Source organism: Buteo buteo, chromosome 4, assembly GCF_964188355.1.
Source record: "Buteo buteo chromosome 4, bButBut1.hap1.1, whole genome shotgun sequence".
NCBI lineage: Eukaryota > Metazoa > Chordata > Aves > Accipitriformes > Accipitridae > Buteo > Buteo buteo.
The window spans coordinates 29,602,868-29,629,692 of NC_134174.1; the positions used below are offsets into that span (position 1 = coordinate 29,602,868).

A 26,825-nucleotide genomic window follows, 5' to 3' on the forward strand; every position below is an offset into this window, starting at 1 on the left:
TTCGCTGTTCGTGGTGATGAGAAGCTTTCTAATCTCCATCTAAATGTGTTTATGCTCAGCCTGCACCATTGGTTTACCTGCTGTAAAACAGTACCTAGATGAAAAAAATATTTGAGTGGAAATGTTCAAGGAGACCTGTGCTTTTCCTCTGACATTCTGGCAGAGATTGGCAAATGTGGGAAGTGTCTTCATCCTTGTTATGCTTAGATTTGTCTACCAGTACTATTTGGGTGCTAAAGGGTATGGTATATTTATCCTGATTCATCTTTTCTCCAAGTGTTGATTACAGATACAGTTATCTGTCTTGCTTGTCTGTAACTCACTAGCCATTGATATCAAGTGTCTGGGAAAGTTCCGTAAGATGGAGTTGTCTTTGAGGTATGGGCCAAACAAATGCAGGTGAAAGTCTGGCACAGCCCAGACAGGATTATAGGCAGAGGAAGTACTGCAGCAGTTTCTCCTTGAACCATGTAGGCCTAAATAGCAGGTGCAACGAGATGTCCTGAGTGTGGAAGTTTTTGTTCCATCCTTGCAACCTGTAATAAGTCTTTTTGTAAAGAGGCTTTCAGTAGTGAGGAGGAAGAGCATTTCATACCCTTTGCAGACACATCAGAAATAAGTAACTCTTCCAGGTATGTGCTCAAGTCAAATAGCGTTGTAGGGCAGTGATACATGGCTGTATGGAAACTGGAGTGCTGGTAGAGTGGGCCAGCAACGTGGTGTCTTATCATTGTAGGAGAGTACAGCAACCAGGCTTACCATTTCTGTGCAAACTTGGTTCTTCTGATACTTCTGTTTCAAAATGCAACCAAGATAATGTTTTAAAATACCTTATGAACAGGAGGGCGTGGGGGAAGCTTTGAGTTGCTTTTTGAATTTATGAAAAAGGAGTATTTTGTTTAATATTGCTTTATAGTTTATAATAGAGAATTTAAAAAATACAGTTGGAAAAGGAATGATGAAATTATTTTCCCCAAAATTTTGAACCTGATGCCTTTGCATTTACAAAAATCTTTCCAAAAAAGATTTGAGTATGATTTTTCTTCAAAGCTTATAGACACCTGTCATTCACTTCCAATGAATCCACATCTTAAAATGTAAACCCACCCTATCGGATAACTTCTGGTTCCTTCTATTTACCTGATGCTCCCTGCAATAGCAGGGAGAGTGACACAGAAGTGAGCTCAGTTCCCCTTTGACCACCTTGACCCACTGGGCCTGACTCTCGTCTTACTGCCATTGACTGAAGACAGGTGCTCACGCAGAGGTCACTTGACTGATACTGGTTTTCTTCAGATTGGGCTGAGAATCAAGCTAAAGCATTGCTCTGCTGCCTCTTGTATTCTCTCTAATGCTTCTGCGCTCTCTGAAGGGAGGAATGTTTGTTATATAAGTGGTGTTACGGTGGGTTTATTTTCTGCTCCATCCTTCCTTTAGGGGGAAGCAGGGATTGATGGAATGAAAGGAGAGAAGGGTGCCCAGGGTGAAAAAGGAGACAGAGGGCCACTGGGATTACCCGTAAGTATCCAGGAAGCAAGCAGCACTTTATAAGCCAAACTTATATCAGCTGTAAAAAGATCTCTCAATAGGAGACGCACGCAGGGATGTGATATGTAAAGTCAAAGAAAGAGATGATCTATAAATAACTGTGCCTTTGCTTTTTAAACTTAAAGCCTCAATTTCTTACAGAACCTTCATCTTTTAGAGCTGTTAAATAGATCAGTGATCACTTTAATTCTTCCTGCTTCTGGCAGGATTGGGCAAAACAAACAGTAGCTTTCCTGTGGGTTCTTTGCACTTTAGACCAGAAACAAGTCAAAAAGATGTGGAAAAGGAAATACCTTCCCAGCTGTTTATCACCTGGGCCAAGCTTTGTACAAAAATTTGGTGGTTCTGAACGCTTCCAGCTTCTTCACTAGCCAATACTTTCCTATCACTTTTGCAATGGAATCAATGCTTTCCCTGACACAGTAGAAGCGTGCTGTGTTCCCTGCTGTATGTGAACTCAGTCACGTTAGACAAACGTTGGTGCACTGCTTAGCTTAGCAAGGAGGAATTGTGGCAGAATTATAAGAGTTACAGGAGCTTTAGATATAAACCTGAAGACCTTGTGAAGCTCTTTGGCTCACATCTGCTAAAAGCTTCTTCGCCCACTGTCTGAGCTGACAGCTGATAATGAATTGGTGGTAATTTAGTCCCACCCAGTTGCTCTACCAGCCCCTAAGTTCTCTGCTCATAAAAAGCACTGGTGGCAGAGCACACCCTCTCCCTTTGCTGAATGTACTGCCTGGAAACAAGCACTGCAAAGCGCATCTTGTGTACTGTGTGACTGTCAGCCTGTGTTTGATCACCCAGATCCCTTGTCCCTGACTTTGGCTGAAATGTGCGTGTCTTTGTTTGTAAAATGTTTTCCTCTTTTAGTTGTGCTATACCTTCTAGGGCCTGGATGCTTCTCATTGAGCTCTAGGCACTTAAGTGAGCTCATCATGAGTGTATTCACTGTGGCTCCATGCAGAGCCAGCAGGGAGAAAGCGATGCTTTCGGAAGGCTCAAATGCAAAGGATTGTGCCTCAGTGAGGCAGTGAGAAGTAAAAACATAGTCCCTGTTTTGCCCTGAGAAATGCAAATGGAAGCTTTCTGTGTAAATGGTTATTCCCTCAAGTCTGTGTGTTATCAGGACAGGGGAAGGAGGTCCCCGTGACAGTATGAGCAGAAGATGCCCCAGCAATTATCCTGACAAGCTCATCAGTGTAGCAGGGAACGTGCTAGCTGGTTCTACTACAGCAGTGAGCCCTATGAGAAACCAGGGTCCCTTGCCTTTTCACATCGCTCATCCTGAGCTGTGGAGGGGGGAAGACTGGCCCAGAAGTGTCCTCTTAGAAATGTTTTGTGTTTGGATCAACAATATCGGCTGGCCAGCTAGGAAGCACAGTTACTGAGCTGTTAGTAAGATCAGAGAGATATTGTGGACCTTGTGTCCCTCCTCAGACCTACCTAAGTCTCTTCAAAAGCTTTTCCATGCCTGATCCAGTGTGTTTTCAGCCTGTCAAACTAAATGCAGTGCCAAACAGGTACTGAAATATTTCAAAGACAGACTCTGTAAAATCCCACAGCTGGATCTGCTGCCTTTTCAAGTGTGATTTAGGGCTTGACATCATGCCAGAATTTCAGCACATTTCAGCACTAATTGTTTGCAGTAGCCTTGGACTTCTCTGTATGGCCAACAAGCTGAGGAATTTGTCATACTCAAGTGGAGGAAAACTCAGTGTTTGGTACTTACATTCTACAAAAGCTTTCTCTCCTGGCCACCATCAGAGACAAGACACTGGGCTAGATGGGCCTTGGGCAGAACCATTGTAAGGTCTTATGGATGAGGAAATTCAGGGCAAGAGCCAAGCAGACAGAAAAGTGCCACTTAATCTCAATCTGGTGTAAATCTGCACTGGTGATACAGGAAGATGAGCCACCTGTTTTATAAGCCTCCAAACAACTGGATGTAGACTGGAGCAAGCCTGCAGCTGACTAAGCGTGCACCTACAAGACCTGGGTTTCTTGGTGGGAATTTGAATGGCTGATGGCTCTGCACTGCTTATAAATGCCTCTGTGACCACAGGCCTCTGAGCCTTGTGTCTCCTCTGTGTTGCCCAGCCTGCCACAAAGGCAATGCAGGTCTCAACTCCACTGTCACGTTGTCCTTTTCATCACCTGTCACAGAACAGCTGCTTCCTCAGGGGTTTTCTCGGTGGCACTGAGAATGGGAAATTTGCATTCTTAATGGGATCTGAAAGTTGCAGGTCAACATTATATGTATTCAGTGTTTCTATGTTTTTGTTGGTTTGCTTGTAAGTACCATCACCTGTCCTTGAGATCTTAATTTTTGTTTATTGCAAGCATATGTTTGTCTCAAGTCACTGCTTCACTCACCTCTCCCCTCCCCTCTCCTTTCCCCCTCACCCTCCTCCCCTCTCCTCTTGCCTTGTTTTTGTTAACCCTCCCCCGTCTGTTCAGGGTGCTTCAGGTTTAGACGGCAGGCCTGGACCACCGGTGAGTTCCATTTCTCCATTACCCTACGTTCCTCCTCCCCAGTATCGTGATTTGTCTTGTCTCTTCCACCAGAGTCTCGTTTACACCAGGAATAACTGTCTTTTCTCCAAAGCAGGCTTGGGAGGGGGGTTAAACTTAAACTGAGAAGTGATGTTACACGCTTGTCTTTTTTGATGCTATGAGTCTGTCTGGATCCTGGGATCACAGCCTACTTGTTCTACTTAATAACAAGATGAATGAAACCTCTGCATGGTTCCATGATGCTCTGTTCTCCTGTCCTCTTTATTACAAGGGGTCTCCATCCTGTCATTCTCCATGGTAGCCTTGCTTGCCGCCTTTTCACGGCAGTAGCTCTTCAGTTTTGTCTTAGGCATAATAATGCCGGTGTGTTTTGTCCTGTGAGCAAAAGGCTTTGTGCATTGTTTTCGCACACGGTACTTAAGGCTGCATTGCCGTGGGTTGCAGGTATGCTTACAGGTATCTCTCCATAGCCTGGTAAGCATCTTGCCATGAGGAGAAGTTGCATCTAAAAGACCTTCTGCAAGCAGGACTAGCCCTTCACCTCTCAGCAGCAGAATGCCATGCAACTTCAGCAACTCGGCACGTGCTTTCCTTAGTCCCAGATACGTGAGGGTGGGGGTGGTGGGGTGTGTTCCAGTCTAGTATGTACCCCTGAGAGGTAGCAACATCTGGCAGTGGAGCAGGAGGATGCAAGATTCCCACCTCTTGTTGCTAACTCACTGTGAGATGTGAAGGAAATAAACTCCTTGTGCCTAAGCATCTCAGTCTGTGAAATTCAGAATGAGACAAGTAATGCTAACCTTGTTCTGCAAACCATTCTGCTATTCTTGGCTAGCAGCTGTTAAATAAGGGCCAAATATTTTTAATCCCTCTTGGGAGGTCACACATCACCCATGCACAATCCATTCGGCTATTTAAAAAGAAAAAGCAATTTCTCCTCCTTGGTGTAACTGGAAATTATTCAGCTGCTCTAGAACTTCTGAACAGAATCTGAATGACAGCTTATACATTCACTTGTTTGGGGAAATTGTAGATTTAATTTTACAAATGTGCAGGTGAGATCTCAATGTATTTCATGGCACTAAATGATCTTAAAATGATGCATATGTGCAGGCAATTAAGATTTCCGTGATGTGAACTCCTGTGCATGAATCTAAGGAGAGCCTGATTTTTCTCACTTCCTTCACTGCGTTTGTGTGCTGCATGGACTACTTCTCCACTTACATTCTGCAGATCTTAACTTGTCTGAAAAGCTCTTCTGATCCACATCAGTCATCCTGCTCACATCAGAGGGGTTACTTTAGTGACTAAGGATTGTGAGCTCATATGAAAAAGGTGCAAGGCCATTTTCCTTAAGGCTGTTAGAAAAAGATTTCCCTGTTCTGGATGGTTCCTCCTTTGTTCTTCCTAGAAGACAGGTAATGGGCCTCAAAAGTATCCCTTTATCAAGGCTCCGTGAAGGAATTGTAGATCAATACCTAAATGGTTAGCAGAGTTCTTGCCAATCTAAAAGTATGTGGTGATGTAGGGTTAGGAAAGTAACCGCCTATCTATACGAAGTAGTTGTGTGGGTGTACTACACACTGCAAATTTGAAGGCTGTATTTTATCTAGACTGCAGAATGTGGTCTGGGAGAGCTGTAAGAGACCCTCCAGCAGGGAATACTCCACAACAAGTTCAAGGACTCTATACAGAGTTGAAAGTGCCCGATTTCTTAGCCAGAAGACTATTGCCTAACTGCTGTATTGCCCACATGAAAGATCAGCTTTGATCGGGTTAATTTCCCAAAGCCCAAGCAAGTCTCAACAGCACTGGGAAGCGAGTTTGGTATGCTAGTGGGAGATGGCCCCTGTGTCAAAGGGTTAGCAAAAAGACTGGGTTTTCCTGTTAGCATGACTGAGAGCCTGGTGGAGCGACATAAATAGCAAAAAGGGAACAGAGGGACTGGGACTGAATGATACCCCTCTTAGTTTGCATCTGTGTATGCATGCATCTGCATTCATCTCTGCAGCATGGTGTCTTTCAACTTGCATGACTGACCGGCTGCCTGCCACCAAGTAACCAAACTCTTTCATTTTTGCTCAACTCAACTGACTCTGGGCGGGGGGGAGAAAATAAGGAAATAAAGAAAAGAAGATTGCTTATCATCTAAATGGCCTTTATTCTGCTACAGCTTTCAGCCTTGTCTGATATAAACTAGAGAGAAAAAATTCCCTCCTGTGGAACTGGTAGAAATGCCTGCTGTAACAATTGTCAAGAGATAGCTTCAAGATTAAAAATAAGGCTCTGTAAAATGGTGCTGGTGTGATCTACTGTAGCAGTTCCCACGTTGTTCAAATTGCCTATAACAACTACTTCAAGTCCAACACTGAAAGCTGTAGTGGTGCTAGATGCCTTCCATCACCAGACTGTCCTTCCCAGCTGTGCTTTTTCCTAAAAGAGCAGCAGTGTCTCCTGGCTTTAATGAGGCCCTAGACAGAAAATGTCCTGATGTGTTTTCCTTCCTACAACTATAGGGTACTCCAGGACCAATTGGGGTTTCGGGACCAGCAGGACCAAAAGGAGAAAGGGTGAGTTTGCTTCAGAACTGACCAATGCTCTGTAACTTCTTTGAAGCTACCACAGCTCTCTGGGATGGAGAAGCTCTAGGTTTTTCTAGAGCTGGAACTGCCTCTCTCTTTGTGTGTATAAGACCCTCAGCTGGGCCTCTTTGATTTCTGAGTATCTCATCCTTGGGGTTTTTAGGTGCTTTGAAATGTGTCCTTTACTTTTCTTCTATAGTGTTGCTGTAGCCACTGCTGTGCTGCCTGTCTATACTGAATAGGAATGTAACAATTTCTACTCTTTTGTCTCTGTTTCAGGGCAGTAAAGGAGATCCTGGAGTTGTAGGACCAATGGGGCCAGCAGGGCTTCCTGTAAGTATGGGAGTACTAGGGATTTGTTATCTACAGTGCTTGTTTCCTGGCTGATAGCTTAAGATGCTGCTGTAATACAGCATTTGCAATTTCAGCTAGGTTAGGTGTTAAAGAACTGAAGTTTCACACTTATGTACACTATGGGAGCAACAGAAAGAGCTTGATAACTTCAGAGCAATGATTCAGAATGAGGTGGATGAAGCTGAAGGGAAACTTAATTTACCTTGGTCCTCGAACTACCAAAAGAAGCTGCATGGCCCTCCCAGGATACGTATCTTAGTCCAAAATGCTGCTTTCGAGCACATCTGCTCTGTTTACCTCTCCACAGCTTGGGTGCCTGCCTTCCACCTGTCTGAGAGGGCCCTGTCTTGTCATTCCAGTGACAAATGTTGTCTTCAGCGAGGTTACTTCCACTGTTTGGGATTACTTTTTGCAAAGTAGGGCCAGTGTCGGAACGCCAGTTTTATGTAATCATGGAGCTGCTTTGTTGTTTAACCAAAAAAGGAAGTTTGCTGCTTTTTTCAAGGACTGCGTTCTCTAAACCAGTTTGATTTTTATCTGAAGAACCCTTGGAGCAGTAGTAGTGGTGTTAGAACCTGGATGGTCTAATGGAGGTGAAGAGGAAGTTGTCTGCTGGAAAAGTTAGTTATTTTTTTTACCATCGAGCAATTGGTACAAATGGAAAAAACAAACTCCTGAGCACACATTCTTCTTTTTAAGCAGGACTACAATGGGACCTACTTGTTTTAAAATCTTTCTTTTTGTGTTGATGTATTTCAGGGTTTACAAGGTCTACCTGGTGACAAAGGAATCCGGGTAAGTTACCAGGCAAACTTCTTGTATTTAGTTACTAACATCTTCACACAGTGATAGACTGGTTAACTCCTGAGCAACCTCAAGTAGCCAGCATGTAATTCTGTCTGCTAGACCTTCATATAAGTAACTTTACAAACTTGTATTTTAAAAGGTGATACCTGTAGCTTGTATAATCACCTGGGACATTGTGGTACATCTATCTGAAAGCTATAGGAGGGCTTTTCTAGTGTGTTCATTGTTGTCATAGCCCTGTTCTCACTGAAGCGTGGGACTTTACGTGTAGTAGACTTCGGCCAACGTGGCATACTTTAGGAAATCCTGCTTATCTATTTACTGATGTGTGTAGGGATTCCCATGAGAATTAACTGAGGTGAAGCCAGCAAATCTTACTACATTACTTTTAAATTCCCCCTGAAGTGTGAAAAGGAAAGTTGCCCTCTAGCAAATGATCCTCTAGAGAATTTGGAAGATGGAAATTTGGAAAAGATAAATTAAATTGGCCTACCTTAAAGAATCAGACATGAAGTCTCCTCAGGCATTGTCCTGAATGGATGTGATGATGAAGAGTTGGGTCAAAACCAATAACATGAATGGCTGCTTTTCTGCTTTTCTGTCATACCACCTGTGTTATAGAAAGATAAACATTACTAAAAAGCGCATGTTGAGAAGCTTCTTGCTTTTTCATCATGTTTTCCACAACGTAAGGAATTTCTTGCCTGTTAAGGCTCTAAATCTTTTAGACAAAAACGGTTGAGAGATATAGTCGAGTATCATTTATATTTAGAAATATAAATGACTTCTGGATTAGAGTCTTTGTAAGATTACAATTGTATAGATATGTCAAGTAGTTCAATATAGTACACACGTGTATGTCTTTATGCATGTACTCACACATACACCTTCTCTTCCTAAGAGACTGGTATCACCTAAGTTTATCTGAAAATGTAAAGTTTTATAGTGCATGTGCCTGTATGGTGATTTTATTATATGAATTTGCTTTTGATACATAGTGAGTGTTCTCTGTCCTTTATCTGCAATGTATTTCTGACCTTACTCTGCACAGAATGGGCAGTTTTGGAAAGCAGTAGCCAATTGGCATCTTAAACTAGGGGAGAAAGGTCCAAGTTTCACGGGAGCTCCAAAGTTCTCCCCTTTTTTAATCATTGCATTTCTGGCTTTGCTTCTTAACTTCCTCTTCATTAAGATGTGTTTTGTTTTGTTTGTGTGGCTTCTAAACAAAAAATAACTTTAACAGAATTCCTAGACTTTTTCAGTTGTTTTTTAAACTGGGTATTTTATTTAAAAGAAGGATCTTTCATTAGCTGTAGATAGGATTTCTCTGAGCTCTTGCATAAAAGCAAATGAAAACTGGGAGAAATGGCACCTCCTTGTAGAGGATGAGCTGGAAAGCATGAGTGGGAATTTTTGCTGGCCCCTTGAAGCATGCATGCACTTTGCCTCGCTGCAACCATTATTCTGAAATGAAAAAGTGTGAGAAAACTTGAGACTGTAAATGGGCAAGTGCAGTATCCTTGTGGGTGGGATCTTAGAAAATACCACTTTTCCCACTGAGTCTTTATACAGGGGCTTCCCCTCGCTCCTGCCCCTATTCAAAAATTGTGAACAGGTCACTACTACTTACAGGAGTTAAACAGCACAGTTTTGGTGAGTCCCCTCTATACAGCTGTTTTGTCTGAATGCCTCTATCCCTTTCTAGAGACATCTGACAAGTACCGTTTAGCAGAACTGGACACAGTGCTGGTTCCCTAGGGTTTGCTCTGCAGCCCAGTATCCCCAGCTGAGTGCTAGGTCTCCCCTGCAGTGGGACACATGGCTTCTGTGTCAGAACCTCCTCAGAAGTGCAGGACAGTCTCTCCCAACTGCTGGCAAAACTATGGCACTTCAGCCAGGAGACTTCAAAATAAACAAGAAAGCTATGAAACGAAAAAGAGAAGGCAACACTCCACTTCTGACCTGTTCCACAGGGGGCTGGGATACAACACCCACCTCTTTGGAAGTGGGAGATGTGTTCATTTGAAATGCTTCTTTTTCGTTTAGGCAGCAGCAGTATGCAATGGCACTTTAATATGAAGATTTTCAGTGTTGAGCACACTAAAAATGAGGATCCCCTTTGTTAAGCTCCCAAATAGTTTGCCAAAATCCTCTGTTACTTTAGGCAGAGCAGTGCTTTTTAAATCCCAGAAACGCTGCTGCTGCCCTTTGTTTGGAGTGGGAGATCAGCATAGGTGGGCCTGGGGACCCGCAGAGACAGTATTGTGGCACTAGATAGCAATGGGAACAGATGGCCTTTCAGGTAACCCAGCTGAAAAAGTGTAAACCCTGAACTTGTGCTGTGAAGCTGATATCTTCACTGTTATTTTAATGCCTGTGGTTTTTTTTTCTTGTGTGTATGTGCGTCTTCCTCGCTCCTACAGGTCCACCTTTGTCCCCTTTATCCCTTCCTCCTCTTCTGCCTTTCTTCCTGGTTCCTTCCTCCTTCCTCCAGAGCAACCCATGCCACATTTTCCTGGATTATCCTTTCTGTTCCAGTGCTTGGTTCTGGGTGACTTATCCTCATTGCCTCTCCTCTCCCATCCATTTCTCTTGCCAGCTTTGGGTTTAACACTTTTTTTTTTTTTTTTTTTTTTTAAAGAAAAAACAGCAACCTGTGCTGTCTGATTTTATCCCTTAATTCCTTTAACCCTCCCCACAAGGACCCTATGTTCAATTCCCTGTGCAGCAGCCCCTTCCCCTGTTTTTTTATGCTCAGCAGCTTTGAGAATTTCCTCTGTTATACAGAAAGATTTGGTGTAGATATAACTGGCAAATACCCACGCTATACCCTGCCCTGGCTGACCTGCTATGGGTGGGATGTTGCCAAGGGGCAACAGGGCATCTGGGCATTCCCTCAGCCCCTTTTGCAGCTGGGTTTCGTTGACTGAATGCTGCCCCTCCATAAAAGAGCATGCCTCCCCTTTGGTTATGATTTTTTTAATTTGTGTCCCCCCGCTGCCCCGGCTCTGGTGTAACTCAGCCTGGAGCCTGTGGAGATACTGTAATATCAAACCACTGTAAGAATTGTACCTTCCTGGGGTATGTCGGTCCTGCTAAATAAGAGGGCCAGGGACAGGTCGCTGCCCTGTAGCCGTGTTGCTTAGGACTAGTCCCTTGTCTAACAGGTATTTTGGGGGGAGCCCTACCCAGAGCATCCCAAAGGACAACCAGGCTCTGCACGCTGTCTGGTCCGAGTACTTCAGTCTCTGGCCCTTTTCTATTTAGCAATGTTGATGCACCCCAGTGCACAAACCACTTTAAGCTTAGGCAAGCACACTTGTTCTAGTTAAAGCTTTGCTGTTCTTGGATATGGAAGTAATTTTACACCCTAAAAGCAACAACACCCCACCACCCCCACCCCCAGCTTTTAAGGAAAAGCTAGCAACCCCTGGTGGCAAACACAGCGTTCATTAAGCAGTTTAAGGGAAAGCTTCTGAAAACACTCATATGCGTGAGAATTTCTTTTAAGAATGAGAATTCAGAGGGGTGAGAAGAGTACAATCAACACAGGGAGTCTGGCCCAGCAATGCCTTCCTGCTACAGCAGGAGAGCCTGCTTGGGGTCTGCTGCAGGTCTTGTCATCTCAGGCACTAGGCATCTAGATGCTACCCCAGAGCTCCTGTGGCAGAGGAGGGACCCTCCCAGGCACCTGGAGATTAAGATGAGGTGGCAAGCTGCTGGCCACAGGGGTGTTTTCCCATCCTGGGAGTCTAGGGTCAGCAGGTTCTCAGAAGGTGCCTCTCTTTTTGAATGTATACTATACTGAATGTATAGGAAGCCCAGAGAAGTAGACTCCTAATGGTGGTACTGATGGAGGAGGAGTGGTGCTCCGCTGGCTGACCATAGGCCTGTCCAGAAAGCTCAGAGGCACTTGTAATCCCTTTGATGCAGAGCCCTTACATCTGTCAGTGTGGGATGTTAGCCATGGCCGATGTGTTTATGCAGCTAAGTAATGGTTAGTAGCTCCATACGTTGTTTTTCGCTTAACATCTCAAAGAGAGATTTCTCTTCTTCTAAAATGTTTTCTAAATGTTTATCCTTTTTTAAACTATCACTGACATTTGTTTGAAATGGATGATCCTAAAGCTTTTGTGTATTCTTTTTTTCTTGGACTAAACTATTATTTACAGGGGGAGAGGGGCAAGAAAGGCTCTAGAGGGTCTAAAGGGGATAAGGGAGACCAAGGAGCGCCTGGATTAGATGCACCCTGTCCGTTGGTATGTTCTGTTCACATCAAATGTATTGTTTTAAGATTTGTTGATTGGGAAGAAAGAAGGAAATCATAACATAAATAATGGTCTTGCAAAAGTACAACACTCAGATAAGGTCCAGCCTGGTTCCCACTGCAGTCTATGGCAAAGCTGCTTCCTTCAGTGGGGAACCACTGATCCTTTGAGCAATCAGGCCGTTGGGTGACCATGGTTATATTCCTTCTTCTTCCAGAGCTCACAAAGGTTTGGGGTACATGGGGATGACCCCATGTGCTGGGAGCCCAGGGCTTTCTCCTTTGTGGATAGAGCCCTGTGTCTCCTTTGCTGCTAGTTATGGCTCTTCTCTGGAAATGTTTAATGTCATCATGTCTACGTAATGGCAAAACCTGAATGCTGTTTTTCTTGCCTTGGAATAACGGCCAGCTGATGTGATCACCTGAGAGTGACACAGGGCACTCAAGCTGCATTACCCAGAGGGAAAACAAATCTCAGTCATTTTAAATGGGATATGTTTCTGTCAACATATATTGTCTGTAAATCTAGACAAATGAATAAATATAGGAATATGTATACATTTTTCATCTAAACTCATACGCTGCAGCGAACACTGCCAAAAAATCTGTAGTACTGCCATAAATCCCAGGAGTACTTGTGGATCATGGATCTAGAAATCCAGCTGCTAGGTTTCCTAGTGAGGATAGGAAGAATGGGTGATTTCAGAAGGGAGGAAACACCATTCCCATCCTCTCAGATTTAACTCGGAGAAGTACCTCCTGACTCGTAGATTATAGAAAACCAGAAAGGAAACTGCGACTACTGATTACGCAGGCAAAACTAAACCTGAAAACATGGGCCATCTGTATTCTGGGTATGCAGCAGAGTGCTCTGCGACAGTCCCAGTGGGGGACTCAGCCTCTCCTCCTGTGACATGGAGGTGTCTGGCATTAACTGAAATAACGATAGTGGTTGATTTCATAAACAGGGTCTCCGAGGTTTTAAAGGCGAGAAGGGTGAGCCGGGGTTACCTGGGCTGGACGGCCTGGATGCCCCATGCCCATTGGTATGGCGTACCTTCCCTTTCCTGCATGCTAGTTTGCTTTTTGTATCTTGGTTGTTATTTTCTGATACCTCCGAATAGCTGCATGCCCTAGAAACACCTGGCAATTCCTTCCTTACCTATCTCCATCCTACCTTCCTTGCACTGCTGTTGTCAGAAACAGGCCCTTCCCTTCGTGCTATGATTCACAGCTGCTGTCAGCATTACTTTGTGGCATGAGGAAAAATGTAGTGGCAATGCAAATTTATTTACAACTGCTTCAATTCTTCCTTTGCCTTCACTTTGAGAACTTTCAGTAGACTAACGTATGAAGACCTGCCTCCGCACTGGCTTGGCTTTTCTAGCAAGGAGCTGCAATGCTCATGTCCTTCATTAACTCAATTTTTAAGTGCTTGTATGTGGCTAGCACAGCCTGACACCACTTGGTATTATGTCAGTCACCCTATACATTAAGATGACTGAAAAAAATAGTTATCCTGTTAACAAGGCCATGTGAAACACATTAACTGGACACTTATCTCCCTCAATTCCTGCTAGACAATTCCGATTTGTGAGTCTCCCCAGAAGTCAAAATGGTACCCATAGCATCCAAGAAACTTGAATTTGGAATTGCCTGTTTACTGATACCCATCTTATTCAAGCATTAAAGGATGATTATTGTATTAGTGCCTAATCTGACCCAACTATTGTAGGACAAAGGTGTTCAGGAACACTTTACCTCAACTGATTTGTAAGTGTGCCATTAAACATCACCAAGGTATTAACTTACTCTGAGATTTTCTGGAAATGCAGCATTCAGGTGAGGTTTTTGCTCCCTACAGCAGTCTAGACAATTCCATAATAGACTGAAACTTGTACTCCCCTGCCCTTCCAGCCCCCATTTGGCATGACTAGGTGTGCTTGAAGATGGTTATTTCAAGCTTTATTGCTCACTTAAAGGTGTTTGATGCCATTTACAAGGGATGGAGTATCAGTTAGTTCAACTAGGTGGAAAAATGTGTCCCAAAGAAAAAAGCCACATTTAGTTGAGAAGGTTTTCTTAGTTTCCTGAGGAAACTAGCCCTGAAATTGCCATTAAAAGCCTTTGTTATTTGACCTTTGTGAATAGCTAACACTAGTCTTCCTTCCAGCATTCCCTCCTTTCTGTGCTGCCATTGTCTCTTTGGGGCAGTGACTATAACAGAGACCACTTGCAAAGTCTCAGTTGCTGCTCTCTAAATTCTTGGTAACAGACAGAAACTCTTCTGCCAGTCCCACAGGTGGAATAATATCTGGCCAGAACAGTCCACAAAGGAGAAAAAACACTGAGCTGTGTGTTTCGCCTCCTACTGATAATAGCCAGGTTTTTATGGAATAAGTTTTGGCTTGAATAAGGCACCTAATTACACAGGCACAAGGATTCTACCAGTGTCCTGGTAGACTACCTTTCTTTTTTTTTTTCTCTGCTGTCAGTTAGGATTGAGCCCGCATAGCTATGTTAGAACGTACACTTCTTTCCATACCTATTTTTGTTAAGGGAAACTTGCCAGAAAATCTGGTGAAATACAGATGCCATTATTTTTTTATATATAGTGTGCTGGCATGCAGGCTAGCTTGGGGACGTGAATAAGCATGGTTTTTGATCCAACTAGGTTAAAAGCTTAGCATCCAGCTGACACATCCATGTGTGTAACTTATAGAGGCTGTGAACTAATGCTTTACAAATCTGAGATATGTGGAAGGAGATACGTGGTACTAATAAGCATGTCGCATTTCTGTTCTCAGCAAATTCGCCTGCAACAAACACTTCCTTGTGACCCTGGTCTTCCTTTGATCCCTAAGCTATAACTCTCTGGCCTCCCATTCCTTCATACACCTAACTTCCCATCTCCTCCTGCAATGCACTACACCAGTCATTCCTACCACCACCAGTGTACCAATGGGAACGCCACAATTTACCCAGTCATTAACCTGTAACTCAGTATTTCCACATAGTGGGAGGGAGGGGGAGGAAGTATCACAAGGAGACCACAGTCTAAAAAATGCAATCGAAAAGCAATATGGTTGTAGCATCATGGCAACGTTCATTTCATCAGTCCCTTGAAAGTGCATCTCCTTTAAACAGTTTATTTCTCAATATACTACTATGCATTTGCTTTTCTGTTTGTTTTTTTTTTCCTTTCCCCTTCTCAAATGGGATGATATGCACTGCAGATTTCTCACGCAGTACTTGAAGAAGTGAGAACTGAGTCATTTGAATGAAGAAACGTGCCTGCATCGTGCATTGTACAATTTCACCCCCTGAACCCATGAACCTGACACACACACACAGCAGAAGTATTTGACTTCTCATGTCAGAGGTGTATCTCCTTACATCTCACTTTATGTCCTGCTCAAGAGCACCTTATCTTTGACAGGATTTCCTGTTTTCTCACATCAAATAGGGCTGCACTGAGATGAAATTAATGGCAGTAATTCACAAATGCATTTCCCAACCATATCGTCTCAGCCCTTGAAGTATCCAACCTTCTTCAACATTAAAAAAAAAAATCACACACCCACCTTGGGATGTGTAGCACAAGACTTTGGGGCTGCAGAAGTGCCAGGGGATTTTTGCAGAGATCTCACTGACTTTACTGAGGCAAAAGCCCCCTCTCGGGAGGTCAGCCGAGGCGTCCTCAAGCAGCACAGGGTCTGCCCAGCTGTTTGCCTTCCTAATTTCCCTGGAGCTGGATCTTCTTGGAGGCAAGAGGGGACAGCTGGGCAACCTCTCACACAATAAAGCAAACCCTTTAACAAACAGGGCAGAAAGGAAGCGGAGGTTTTTTCCAGACCCTCTTCAGGACCCAAGGTTAGTGCTGCCTCTGGGGTTTGCTTATAACCACAGCGTGACAGAGTCAAGCCTGGGGACACGGAGCAGCCGTCTCCTGCTTTCCACTGCCAACTTCCTGCAGTATTTTTCTGGCTGAGTGGGACCTCCTGTGTTCCCCCCTTCCTTCAGGGAAGCCTGACTAAACACATTCCTCAGCGAAGAATGAGAACAAGCCTATGGACCTCCTGTACATAAGTTCCTTGCATAGCCTGCAGGCAACCCCCCTGTTCAGCCCCAGCCCTTGCTTCAAGCTACACTGGTTATGTCAGCCAGAAGTCTGGGTCACTCCAAAGGGGTGAGGAATATCTTTCAGACTATTCCTCCAGCCCTGGTTCAGACTGTTTGTTGCAGCTGTAGTAGTTAACCCACTCCTTCTTTCCTCAATCGCTGCACTATTTTCTGTGTCCTGAACTGCTATTTCATCCATCTTTTTTGCAGGGGGAAGACGGCCTTCCAGTTCAAGGCTGCTGGAATAAGGTAAAATAATCCTGGAAAGTTGTGACTGTGCTGAGCTGGCAATGCTACAGGTCCTGCTCGTGTTTTTCAATGAGTCTGGCTAAGAGCAAAAGCGGTGTGGAGGCATGCATGGAAGAGCAGCAAGCAAGACTCTCCCTTGTTTGTTGTCGTGGTTTAACCCCAGCCAGCAACTAAGCACCATGCAGCCGCTCACTCACTTCCCTCCCACCAGGTGGGATGGGGGAGAAGATCGGGGAGGGGGAAGTAAAACTTCTGGGTTGAGATAAGAACAGTTTAATAGGACAGAAAGGAAGAAACTAATAATGATAATAAAATGACAATAATAATAAAAAAAGGATTAGAACAAACAAGTGATGCACAATGCAATTGCTCACCACTCGCCGACTGATGCCCAGCTAGTCCCTGAGCAGTGATCCCCCCAGGCCAACTCCCCCCAGTTTATATACTGGGCATGATGTGCCATGGTCTGGAATACCCCTTTGGCCAGTTTGGGTCAGCTGTCCTGGCTGTGTCCCCTCCCAACTTTTTGTGCCCCTCCAGCTTTCTTGCTGGCTGGTCATGAGAAGCTGAAAAATCCTTGACTTAGTCTAAACATTACTTAGCAACAACTGAAAACATCAGTGTTATCAACATTACTAAATCCAAAACATAACAGTATACCAGCTACTAGGAAGAAAAATAACTCTATCGCAGCCGAAACCAGGACATTTATGTATTGCTGTTTAGCTTTATGGGCTAAAAAGGAGAGAATTGTATTTGTGGCCTTTGAGCTGCCTCGCCTTGAAGTGCTGTAACACTTGCATAAAGATTAGTTTTCCATCTAGTCAGCTCTGCCACCAGAGGCTGGGAGCTGGCATACCCCAGGTAACCTGGGTGCCACGGGAGGCTGGTGGGAGCGGGGCAGAGGTTCACGGCTTGCTTTCAGCAGAGCGAATGAGCCATGGCTCGGTGCCCCTGCGCACCCCTGCCAGGCTCTTGGCACCAGACCAGACCCTCCAGTTCTCTCACTGAGGGGTGGCCTGGCAGCTGGGCTGCAGTGCTGGGCTTGCGGCAGACCCTGCTCTGAGGGAACGGGCTCGTTCGATCGATTCTGGGCTAGCACTGAAGGGCAGGTGTAAGTACCTGTCCCCTCCACTGTCCCTTTATTTCTGATGCTTCGGCTGCCTCAGGAGTCCCCTTCTGAGGTTCCCATAGACCCCTCTGCCACTCCTCAGGGTCTAGCCCACCTTCAGTACCTGCTGTGTGCATTAATGCCAAGTACTCAAGCCACAGTGGTAGGAAGAAGGTGGATGTAGAGAGTCAGCCCGGATCGACCCTCCCATCCTCACTGCCCAGGGAGGTGAAAAGGATCTCTGCTGAGATCCAGCACCATTTCTTTTCCTCCTGGAGACCCCAGAGCCAGCATCCCTAACGCTGTCCCACTGTCCTTCCATCCCATGAAGCGGTCCTTCCCCCTGGCTGAGCTGTCACTAACAATTGTTAGTGAATTGTCACTGACACCTGTTTGTGTTTTCTTTTGCAGTGATGATTCTAACCCTGGACTGGCCTCTGTGTGTTACTGTACATAGAATATTTATTTTTATACAGTGTTCTTCTCTGAAATGCCAAAAGTTACGCATTTTTACAAATTATCAAAAAGCTGCCTTTTTTTTTGTACAGAAAATACTAGATCTCCCTTCTTCCCCGTTTGTCAGTTCTCTGTATAATTCTATGTCTGCATTATTCTTGTTTTGTCATGGAGTACAGCTGTAATATTTACATGGTATTTGTGCACACATGATGAATATAGGAACTTAATAAATTATTGCATTAAAAGTGCCCAAAGGAACTGCCCTGTATAGATTTAAAGGTCATTTTCATTTTTCAAGCTGGAATCATTCAAGAATATTTTGAAATATTATGTATTTTTTATTAAACTGAAATATTAATGATTCTGTTGTGACTAAATTAAGGCATTGCTGAAAAACTTCACAGTAGCCACTGTACCCTGGGAACGTACAGATTCCGTGATTAACAATTATCAAACAAGGTCCGTTTCTTGATCAGATTCAGACAGCCAAGCGCAGCTTCCCGCCAGCTCCTCTAGAAGCTGCTCCTTGGCTGGGCAGGAATGGTAACACCTTCTACAAGAGCTGTGGAGTTAGCACGTACAAAGAGAATTTCTTAGTCTCTTGCCTCTGGCTAAAATAGAGCACGTCCCATGAGCTGGAAGTAATAGTAAATAAAAATAAAATCGAGCACCTCCCATGAGCTGGAATAACCCTCATGAGAAGGAGCCCTGGTCAGCAAGGAATTCTAACATCTTTCTAAATTGTAGGCCTGCAAGTAGCTTAGTTAAAGCCTCATTTAGAATAAAGCATATGGCAGAATACATCAATGATATCCTAATGAATGTTTATTAGATAAATCAATCCACATGGCTTTTTTAAATGTTAACCAAAGGTCACATGCAAATTTGCAGAGCAGTGTCATTGTAATTTGCATATGTACATCTTAATTATCCTTCTTGACCTACCTTCGTTAATGTCTCAAGTCTAAACTACCCATCAAGAAAAATTATACTATCAGACTAAAGTGAACATCACAATATACTTAGAAAATGAGCAAAGGAGTGGAAGCCTAAATCTGTTCCCTAAAATGGGTCTGCTTTCCTTGGCCCTTCATGTAAGGGGGACAGACAGTTTGCAGCCCAGAAGTTTCAGGGGGTTAGAGCATAGCTATCAGTATTTAAAGATCCCTGTGAAGAAACATAAGCAGTAATTCATTAGACTGATCCGCTGAAGTCCTGCCCTTTGCATAATGCTGCCGCTACAAAAGGAGTTTGGCACCCTGTCCCACAGTGCCTCCATGTAGTTCTTACCGCCGGAGTCCCTGCGGTGCTGTATGTACGGATTACGGGCTGCATGCACAACAGCTTCTCCTGGCTACAACGTCCCAGCTGAAGTGGTCACCACCACCACCGCCGCCTCCTATACTCAGCTATTCAACCCCTATACTCAACTATTCATCTGTTCACAAGCTATTAATTAGTTATTTTTTCCAACTGATTCCATACAGTCTTTTAGCGCCATCAGAGTAAAATGACAGCGTGGGAGATGTGCTTCTCTTGTGTGCAGAGGAAAGCCCAAGGAACTGAGCCCAGCCCCTGACTGTTGCAATCCATTTGTCACCTCACCCTTTCAGAAATTTGTTGAACTTCATCTAAAAACCACTGAGGTTTCTACCACCCTGTGTCCCTTGTCTCCCTGTCCCGCAGGCTGTTCCCAACTCAGATTGCTCTTGCAGTTAGGAAACTCCTTGCAACTTTCAACAGAGAGTAATTCACAATATTTACAACCATTTCTTCTCATGCCAACATTGTCCTTTGGGTGAAACTTTTCCATGCACTATGCTTTCATGAGATGCTTGGGGTACTGGAGCTGAAACAGCACAGAAAGAAAAGGTAACTGCAGAACAGTAAAGGATTCTTGGTTGTTTTCTCAATAATATATCTCATTAATATAAGACCCAACCTCCTGTCACAAGGCTTTGCAGCTGTGAAGCTCAGCTAATTGGAACAGCAGTTATTTAAAGGAACGCCACACAACTGTGGTGTTTTAATTGCACACCTGTTAAACACAAACCAGTTACTAAAGACTCAACCAGGTATACTGATGGTGCCTTGATTTTGGAAGGTTGTAGTAGTAGCAGCAGCGGTGAATATCTACTCTGCTCTTGTAGGACTCGGTCCACAAGGTAGGAAGTTTGAATGCTTCAGCCCTTTTGAAAAATGCTGGCCATGTTTAATCCTAAAAAACATATAGGTCCCTAGAAGAACCTGCCAATGCTTCCTGCTCCCTTTGGTGTCTGTTGTGTATTTTTGTTTTGTAACCGTTATTTGTGATTGTGCTGCATGGGATTGTGTTTGCTTGGGTTTGTCTGATCTAAAAGCAAACATCTGTTACATTGTCTTGACACAGCTACTGAAAGGTGAAGGAGTCCCCAGGCAATATGGTACCTGTTTTATTTCTTGGGCTGGTTTTCGACTGATGTGTTTGTGAGAGAGAAAGCTTTTGCCTGAGGCACAGGGGACCTTGAAATGCAATTGCCAGAACTCTTGAAAGTACCTGACTTGTGTCAGCAAAGAGGCAAGGGAGGAGTGTCTGAGTAAAAGAGGTTTGATTTTTTTTTTACTTCCAGCTTTGCCCCAGCTTAACTCTTCTGTTATCAGTGGAGATGCTCCTGACTTACACCACTGCAAACCAGAAGAGACTTTGGTGCCACAATTTCTATAGGACTCAACTATGTTCTGTCAGCAAAATGCATGCACGCACATACATGGTGTCAACATGTGCTCTCATCTTTATTACCTTTTTTCTTCTTTGTTATCTCAGATCATTCTGTTCGTAGCATTGGTTTGGCTTCAAATTAGCTGCTGGGCTCTAAAGGTGCTTTTTTGTGGGCAGCAGAATTCATGACATTCTGAGGCTTGTTTAATGCTTCCATTGGCATACCCTTAAAATGCTGAACTTAATTCAGCAAAAAGCATTTTAAAACCTTCCTGAGAATGATATTTGGGAGGAGAGTCTACTGACTTGAAAAATCTGTTTAATTTTTACTTTCACTTGCAAACCAGCAGCTCCTTTTGCATCTCAGCAAAAGGAGTTGATAGACTTCAGCTGTGAGGAAAACTCAGCTCTCAGACCTAATTCTCAAGGGCACTGAGGGAGCTAATTCACACAGGTTTCTCTAGGAAGCAGGCACCTGAGTAGGAGTGGCACACCTAAATGCTTTTGTGAGCTCAGCCTGTCACACTAAACACTGGCAGACGGTGCCTAGCGTGTGTGGGTGTTTTGGCAACCCCACAGTGCCTCTCTGTAAGTTTTGCCTCTGTTGCGCATTGAGCTGCTAGTATCTCACGCAGCAGATGACCAAGAAAATACAGCACCTCACATGGCATATGCGCAGAGAGAGGGAAAGGACCCGAGATTATTTGCAGCAGTTGCACTAAAGTATAGATGACGAAAGACAACTGATTTAGCACTGGGGAGAAAGTACATGTAAGATAACCGCTCGCCTATCATAAAGGTCAGAAAATGCTGACAAATGTTCCCTGTGGTTGCTGCAGACCACGGCCTGTTTGTTTTTTGTTTTTGTTTTTTAAATTGAAGTAGAGAACTGTTTTGGATTGCTGTTCCCACAGCCTACAGCCCCTCGTATTGATACAATCTCATCAGCCACTGGGGATAAACCAGAGGTTGCGAATCAGTGCGATTTTACTGATTAGCTGCTCTTCCCAAACCTAAGCACCTTGCATTTCAAGAAAAACCCAAATGGTAGAAGCTGGGTTTGCACCACCTTGAATTGGTTTAGTTTCAGGGTCCGTCTCTACTAAAATCTGTAACTGGGTTGTTGTCACTGTCGAACACTGTTAATTCTGCCTGGCCGTTTTCATGTGAAACCGTTTGTCTGCCACTTCAAGGGTCAAACTCCTTGGCTGATAGCCAAAAAGTGAGATGAGCCCGAGTGTGGAGAAGCTTGAGAAATGACAGCGGAATGAAAGGAGAAGAAGGACCTTCCTGAAGATTTGCTGGAGATGTTTTGCAAGTTCCTTCCCTGGAGCTTGGGAAGAGTTCTTCAACTGCACACCAGGAATCTGTGCCCAGATGCTGCCTGCTGGGGCTGCGGGAGCTCGGCATGCCAACGCTTTCTGCTTTGCTTTCTGCCTTCTCCCAGAGGCCAGTGGCAGGGTTTGAAAATGACACCATTTATATTCTTTTTCTTTGGTCATTTTCACTTCATTCTATTATTGTGGTCAGACTCTTCAGATGAAGAATTAGGCTCATTTTCCAGCAGCTGCTGTATAAATGAGTGCAAGACATAGAAAATATTTGGGGGTGTGGGGTGTGGTCCTTTGATCCAAGAAAGGAATCCTTGAACAATTATCTTCAGAAAAATCAGTGAACACCCCCCCCCCGCCATGTTCAGTTCAGAGTGCTGCTCAGAGAGAACATGAAAAAACTTTTTGCTACCGTTTCTGGTTACCAGATGACAAACTTCCACCTATATCATTGATGATTCCATCTTTAACCTTTTCATCACAAACTTTCTTCTCTTGTTAAATTATAAAGAAATGGGGTTTTTTTTTTGCCAAAAAGGGAAAACCATACTGGATTTTGAAGGCGTGAAATATTTTGTCCGAGGAGGAAAACGTGGACTGTGGAAAAAAATCTGGTTTCATTGAATAATTCCTTTGCTTCCTGTACTTCTGCTTTGGTCTCCACCATGCACACTGGATGTATTTTGTCTGGAGCCCTCCAGAAACATTATTCTGCTGGCCCATTAAGGCCCTTTTTGTGGGTACCTCTCAACAGATGTACTTCCAGATGGAAAATAAGGATCATGAGGGTTAAATTCCACTGTTACATGTTTTAATACATTCACTGAAGGGAAATAAAGATTTGGCAAAGTGCTGAAGGGTGCAGAGGACATTTCCCAGCTGCCTGAAGGGCAGAATACACAACTTGGGATACTTCGTACCAACTGCCGTGCAAATCTGGCACCATTTACTCGGCTCCCATTGCTGAAGGTTAAATTCCATTCACATGTAAGCTATCATGCCTTTCCACCACAGCTCTTGCAATTTATTAAAAAAACAAAAATGAATTATTAAGTACATATCTTATGAACATGACTCTTAACATTTCTGCTTCACTGAGTGCATTGGGAATCCCATTCGCCCAAGCACTAAAACACATATATGACTTTGAGGGTATGATTCCTGGTGGCCTAAATGATACTGTTTGCATATTTAAGTACTCTGGTGAATCAGGGCCGTTATTATTATTAGAGTTAATGAATTATATTATCTAAATCATTAGGCAGAACTAAATGATAAGCAATTCACACTACAGTTCAGAGAGAAAGCGCTGGTTTGAAGTTCAAAGTGATGTCTTTTAAATCAGAGCAAGTCCCAGAAAGGCAATAACCTTCATTCAGATGCCCTTTGCCAACTCAGCTGGAATAACCCTGACCTCCTGATCCAGATGCCTGTACTCAGCACCCATCTCCTCTCACCAGTGCAGGGAAAGTCTGCTGTTAAAATAATTCCAGAATACAAAGAGCAGGGAAAAATGTTCTACTTTCAGTTTCATCTGAAGAATCACAGTTTTTTTCTTAAGATTTCTAGCAGATTTATTCAGTCAATGGAGTAGCAGGGGAAGAAATTGTTTCAGTTAGGAACCAGGCTGATGAAAGGGTTAATTTATTTTATTTGTATTTTTTATTTTTACATTTTTTGTGGGGGGAGGAGGGGAGAACCTGACCAGAACTGCAGGCGGTAGGTGTGCTTTTTTTCCTTCTTTTTTAATGAAAACAATTATATATATAGTTTGATAATGTTACTTTTCCTTTTCTTTTTATTGATGATTTTTGGGGGTGATTTGTTTGCTCTTTTCTGTTTTCTTGTGTTTTCTTCTAGGTATATTTTTAATGGGCTTTTGGAATAAGTTTGTAAAAGTTCCTCACCCAAAATGTCCTAAGGACATTCCTATTGTGGTTTTTCTCCCTAAGTTCAGTAGTAAAATGGTGCTTTCCATAGGCAAACCAGTTTTTGTGGGGATAAGCATATCCACACAGGCCACGCCTAGGGACCAGGTACCAGTGACCTCTCCCAGACAGAACGGTCTCTCTAAAACGCTTCCTTCACATTTACAAAATTCAAAAGGGCTATGTTAGGGACCAGATGATTGAAAATGGTCTCTTCCTATCTTAGGTGGTCTGTTGTAAAGCAATTAGTCTGGCAAGAGTCGCTGTGTCCTCTTTAGCAGCATTCTACAGCCCGAAATCTCAGCCTTAGCTAGAAAGTTCTGAAATAGCAATTAAAAGAAACATGTTTTCTTGAAGATGGCAATTTTTACCTACCTTTAGTAGGTAGGTACCTACTAAAGTATTGTTGTCTCTTACTATTATTTTCCCTCCTCTAAATCCAGCAATGCATTCATGTTCCAGCTTATCTTCAGGCTTTGCTTCACACTGAGCCTACATGCAAATGCTTTGCTGGATGAGGGTCTCCCCTTCTTTTACACCTCTTTGGGTTTTTTTTTTTCCCTTTGCCCTGTTTTTGTCCCTGTTGTTTCCAGATGTCTTTGTCCCAGACCAAATGGCTACTTTCTTTTCCGCGTTTCCAGAAAATCTGTTGGTCACATTTTGGTAATTTTTCCACTCACTTTTATTATCTATCCTTCCTGCCATAATTCTCCCTTCTAGTACCCCTTCTTTGTCAAACACTTTGATCTGATGAAAACATCATGGCAAAACATGAATTAGGATTGTAGATGTTTGTTGATAGTTTTTGGAGTTGACCATAAAGCTTCTACTGTTTAAAATGCTAGGCAGCAAGACCAGTTTAGCTTTATAGCTTTTTTATGATTTTGTTTGCTTGTTGAAGTTATGTAATAAATTTGTTCTTTTTGAAACAGACTTGGGGTTAGTCAGAATTTTGCAGATTTTTTTTGAAAGAAAAACCTGTTAAACTTTTTTTTTTTTTTTGCTGCAAAATGTGACTTTGAACTGCTGTCACAGAATTTAGTAGGTTAGACATTAATGGTAGGGATGAGAGGACTGGTTGTGAAACTTGTGGAGCGGAACTTGTATTCTTGCTTACCATTGCACACTATTTGTCAGTCCGTTGTCTCTGGCAGGGGTTTGCTGGGAGTGTGAAATTCCATTTTGTGATAATTCCATTGTTTTCTCACAGTAGTGTGTCAAAATATTGCTTCAGTAAACCTTCCCTTCTACCCTCCTGCAAAGATTTGCTTTTACCCTGCTCTTGCATACCACCAGCAGTGCCACAGACCAAGCAGTTTCACCCTTTTGGGGAGTCTTCCAAAGGAAGCACGCTATCTCAGAAGTGCACGTGGACTGACGGCCTCCGACCGCACCAAAGGCAGGGCTGCTTCTCAGCGGTGGCATGTGCTTACCCTCCATCGTTGTTTCCACTTCTCTAACCAAAGAGGATTACTCTATTATTCCTTCTTGTCCCTCACTGTTTTAAATTTAAAGATAGGGTAAATCAGGGCAGAGCATTGTCGTCGTCATGTTGCGCATCCTGTGTTCCCCTGCTATAAAAGGAGGACCAAGAGCATCCCTTTGATGCAGTGTGGAATGGCCTGACTCCACAACATTCTTATAGTTTTTAATTATGCAAAATTGAGTCCAAGTGTTGAACAGCACAGTAATGGGAGGGAGCTTCTGGTTTTTGGGGAAAACCTGCAGATGTCACGGGCTCTTCTGTGATACAACTTGCAGCGCCTCAGTTACAGGCCATATGTCTGTTACCAATCAGTGCAGTATGAGAAGAGTAGGTCTGAGGAACAGAACGGGTCCTGCCAAGGAAACTGTCTTGTTTCAGGAGGGTTAATTTTTGACTGCTCTAGTCTGGCCTGGTGGTTAGTGAACCACTAACCACTGCCATTAGTGGTTCAGACACATGAGGTGTGCTGCTGGAGCTCACCACCTGGTTCAGTCTCATCTAGCGGGCATCCAGTTTGTATATCCAGAGACTGTTCTGTGCCGTGAGCCAAAGCACGGCATGTGGGCACAACCAGGAGATTTGCTTTAAAGGTACACCTTTGATCTGGAAGGTGGTGCCAATGCAACCTGCCAGACTACAGCCCGCAACCCACTCTAAAGCACACATCCACCCGGCACCACAGCGTGTCCTGCAGGGGAGATACTGCTCTCTGTGCCCTGGCTTGCGAGGTGGGCAGGAGAGTGTCCCCCATCCAGGCAAGTTAGCTCTACCAAGAAAACTGTGAGGTGTCAAGTAGATACCCCCTTCGCATTCAGAGTCCTCAGAGCAACAGAAAACCTCCTCCCTGATGTACTTTCCCCACACCTGGAATGCTTGCATCATTGGCACTGCCCCTGTTTCTCGTCTTTATATAATTTGGACACCAAATTCTTTGATACTGGGACACTTTCTGTCGAAAATCTGCTCATCAGTCAAACATTAATGACCTAATCCCTGCAGGAGAATGATTTCTGAAGCAATATGCTGTTGTTACATATATGGTTTCCTTGAATTTTGCAAGAGAGGTTTTACATTTGTTTGGGTTTGGTTTTTTTTTTCTTTCTTTCCTTTGGTGGCATAGAATGTACAGTATTTAATATACCTGTAGTAAAGTGACAAGTTATGAGTAGGTCTTGGCAGGGCATTGTTCCTCTTATAACACTGATTGATTGAGACATTTAAATCTGAATACGCTTTTTACACTTTTTTTTTTATATTGAACTTTTCAGCCTGTATATTATATTCAATGTTGTTTGGCATTCATTAATGTAAGTGGTGTAATATACTTTTGTGTTACCAGTAATTATTATTCTTATTGTGCTGATTT

At 43.6% G+C, this 26,825-nt stretch overlaps 1 protein-coding gene across 11 annotated transcripts in view; it reads left to right on the top strand.

The window, feature by feature from the left end:
• Positions 1–18,263, top strand: part of COL13A1 (collagen type XIII alpha 1 chain) — a 93,075-nt gene extending 74,812 nt beyond the window's left edge. For 7 of the 11 annotated variants that reach the window (XM_075025361.1, XM_075025365.1, XM_075025356.1 and 4 more), the window contains 8 exons: positions 1,438–1,518; positions 4,009–4,044; positions 6,582–6,635; positions 6,927–6,980; positions 7,761–7,796; positions 11,981–12,067; positions 16,408–16,446; positions 17,969–18,263. In XM_075025361.1, the coding sequence (XP_074881462.1) occupies positions 1,438–1,518; positions 4,009–4,044; positions 6,582–6,635; positions 6,927–6,980; positions 7,761–7,796; positions 11,981–12,067; positions 16,408–16,446; positions 17,969–17,971 (390 nt within the window). In that variant the 3' untranslated portion in view covers positions 17,972–18,263. Of the gene's footprint in view, positions 1–1,437; positions 1,519–4,008; positions 4,045–6,581; positions 6,636–6,926; positions 6,981–7,760; positions 7,797–11,980; positions 12,068–13,043; positions 13,122–16,407; positions 16,447–17,968 lie in introns of all 11 variants that reach the window. The other 4 variants (XM_075025363.1, XM_075025360.1, XM_075025367.1 and 1 more) reach the window with 3 other exon arrangements.
• The last annotated feature ends 8,562 nt before the right edge of the window (positions 18,264–26,825 follow it).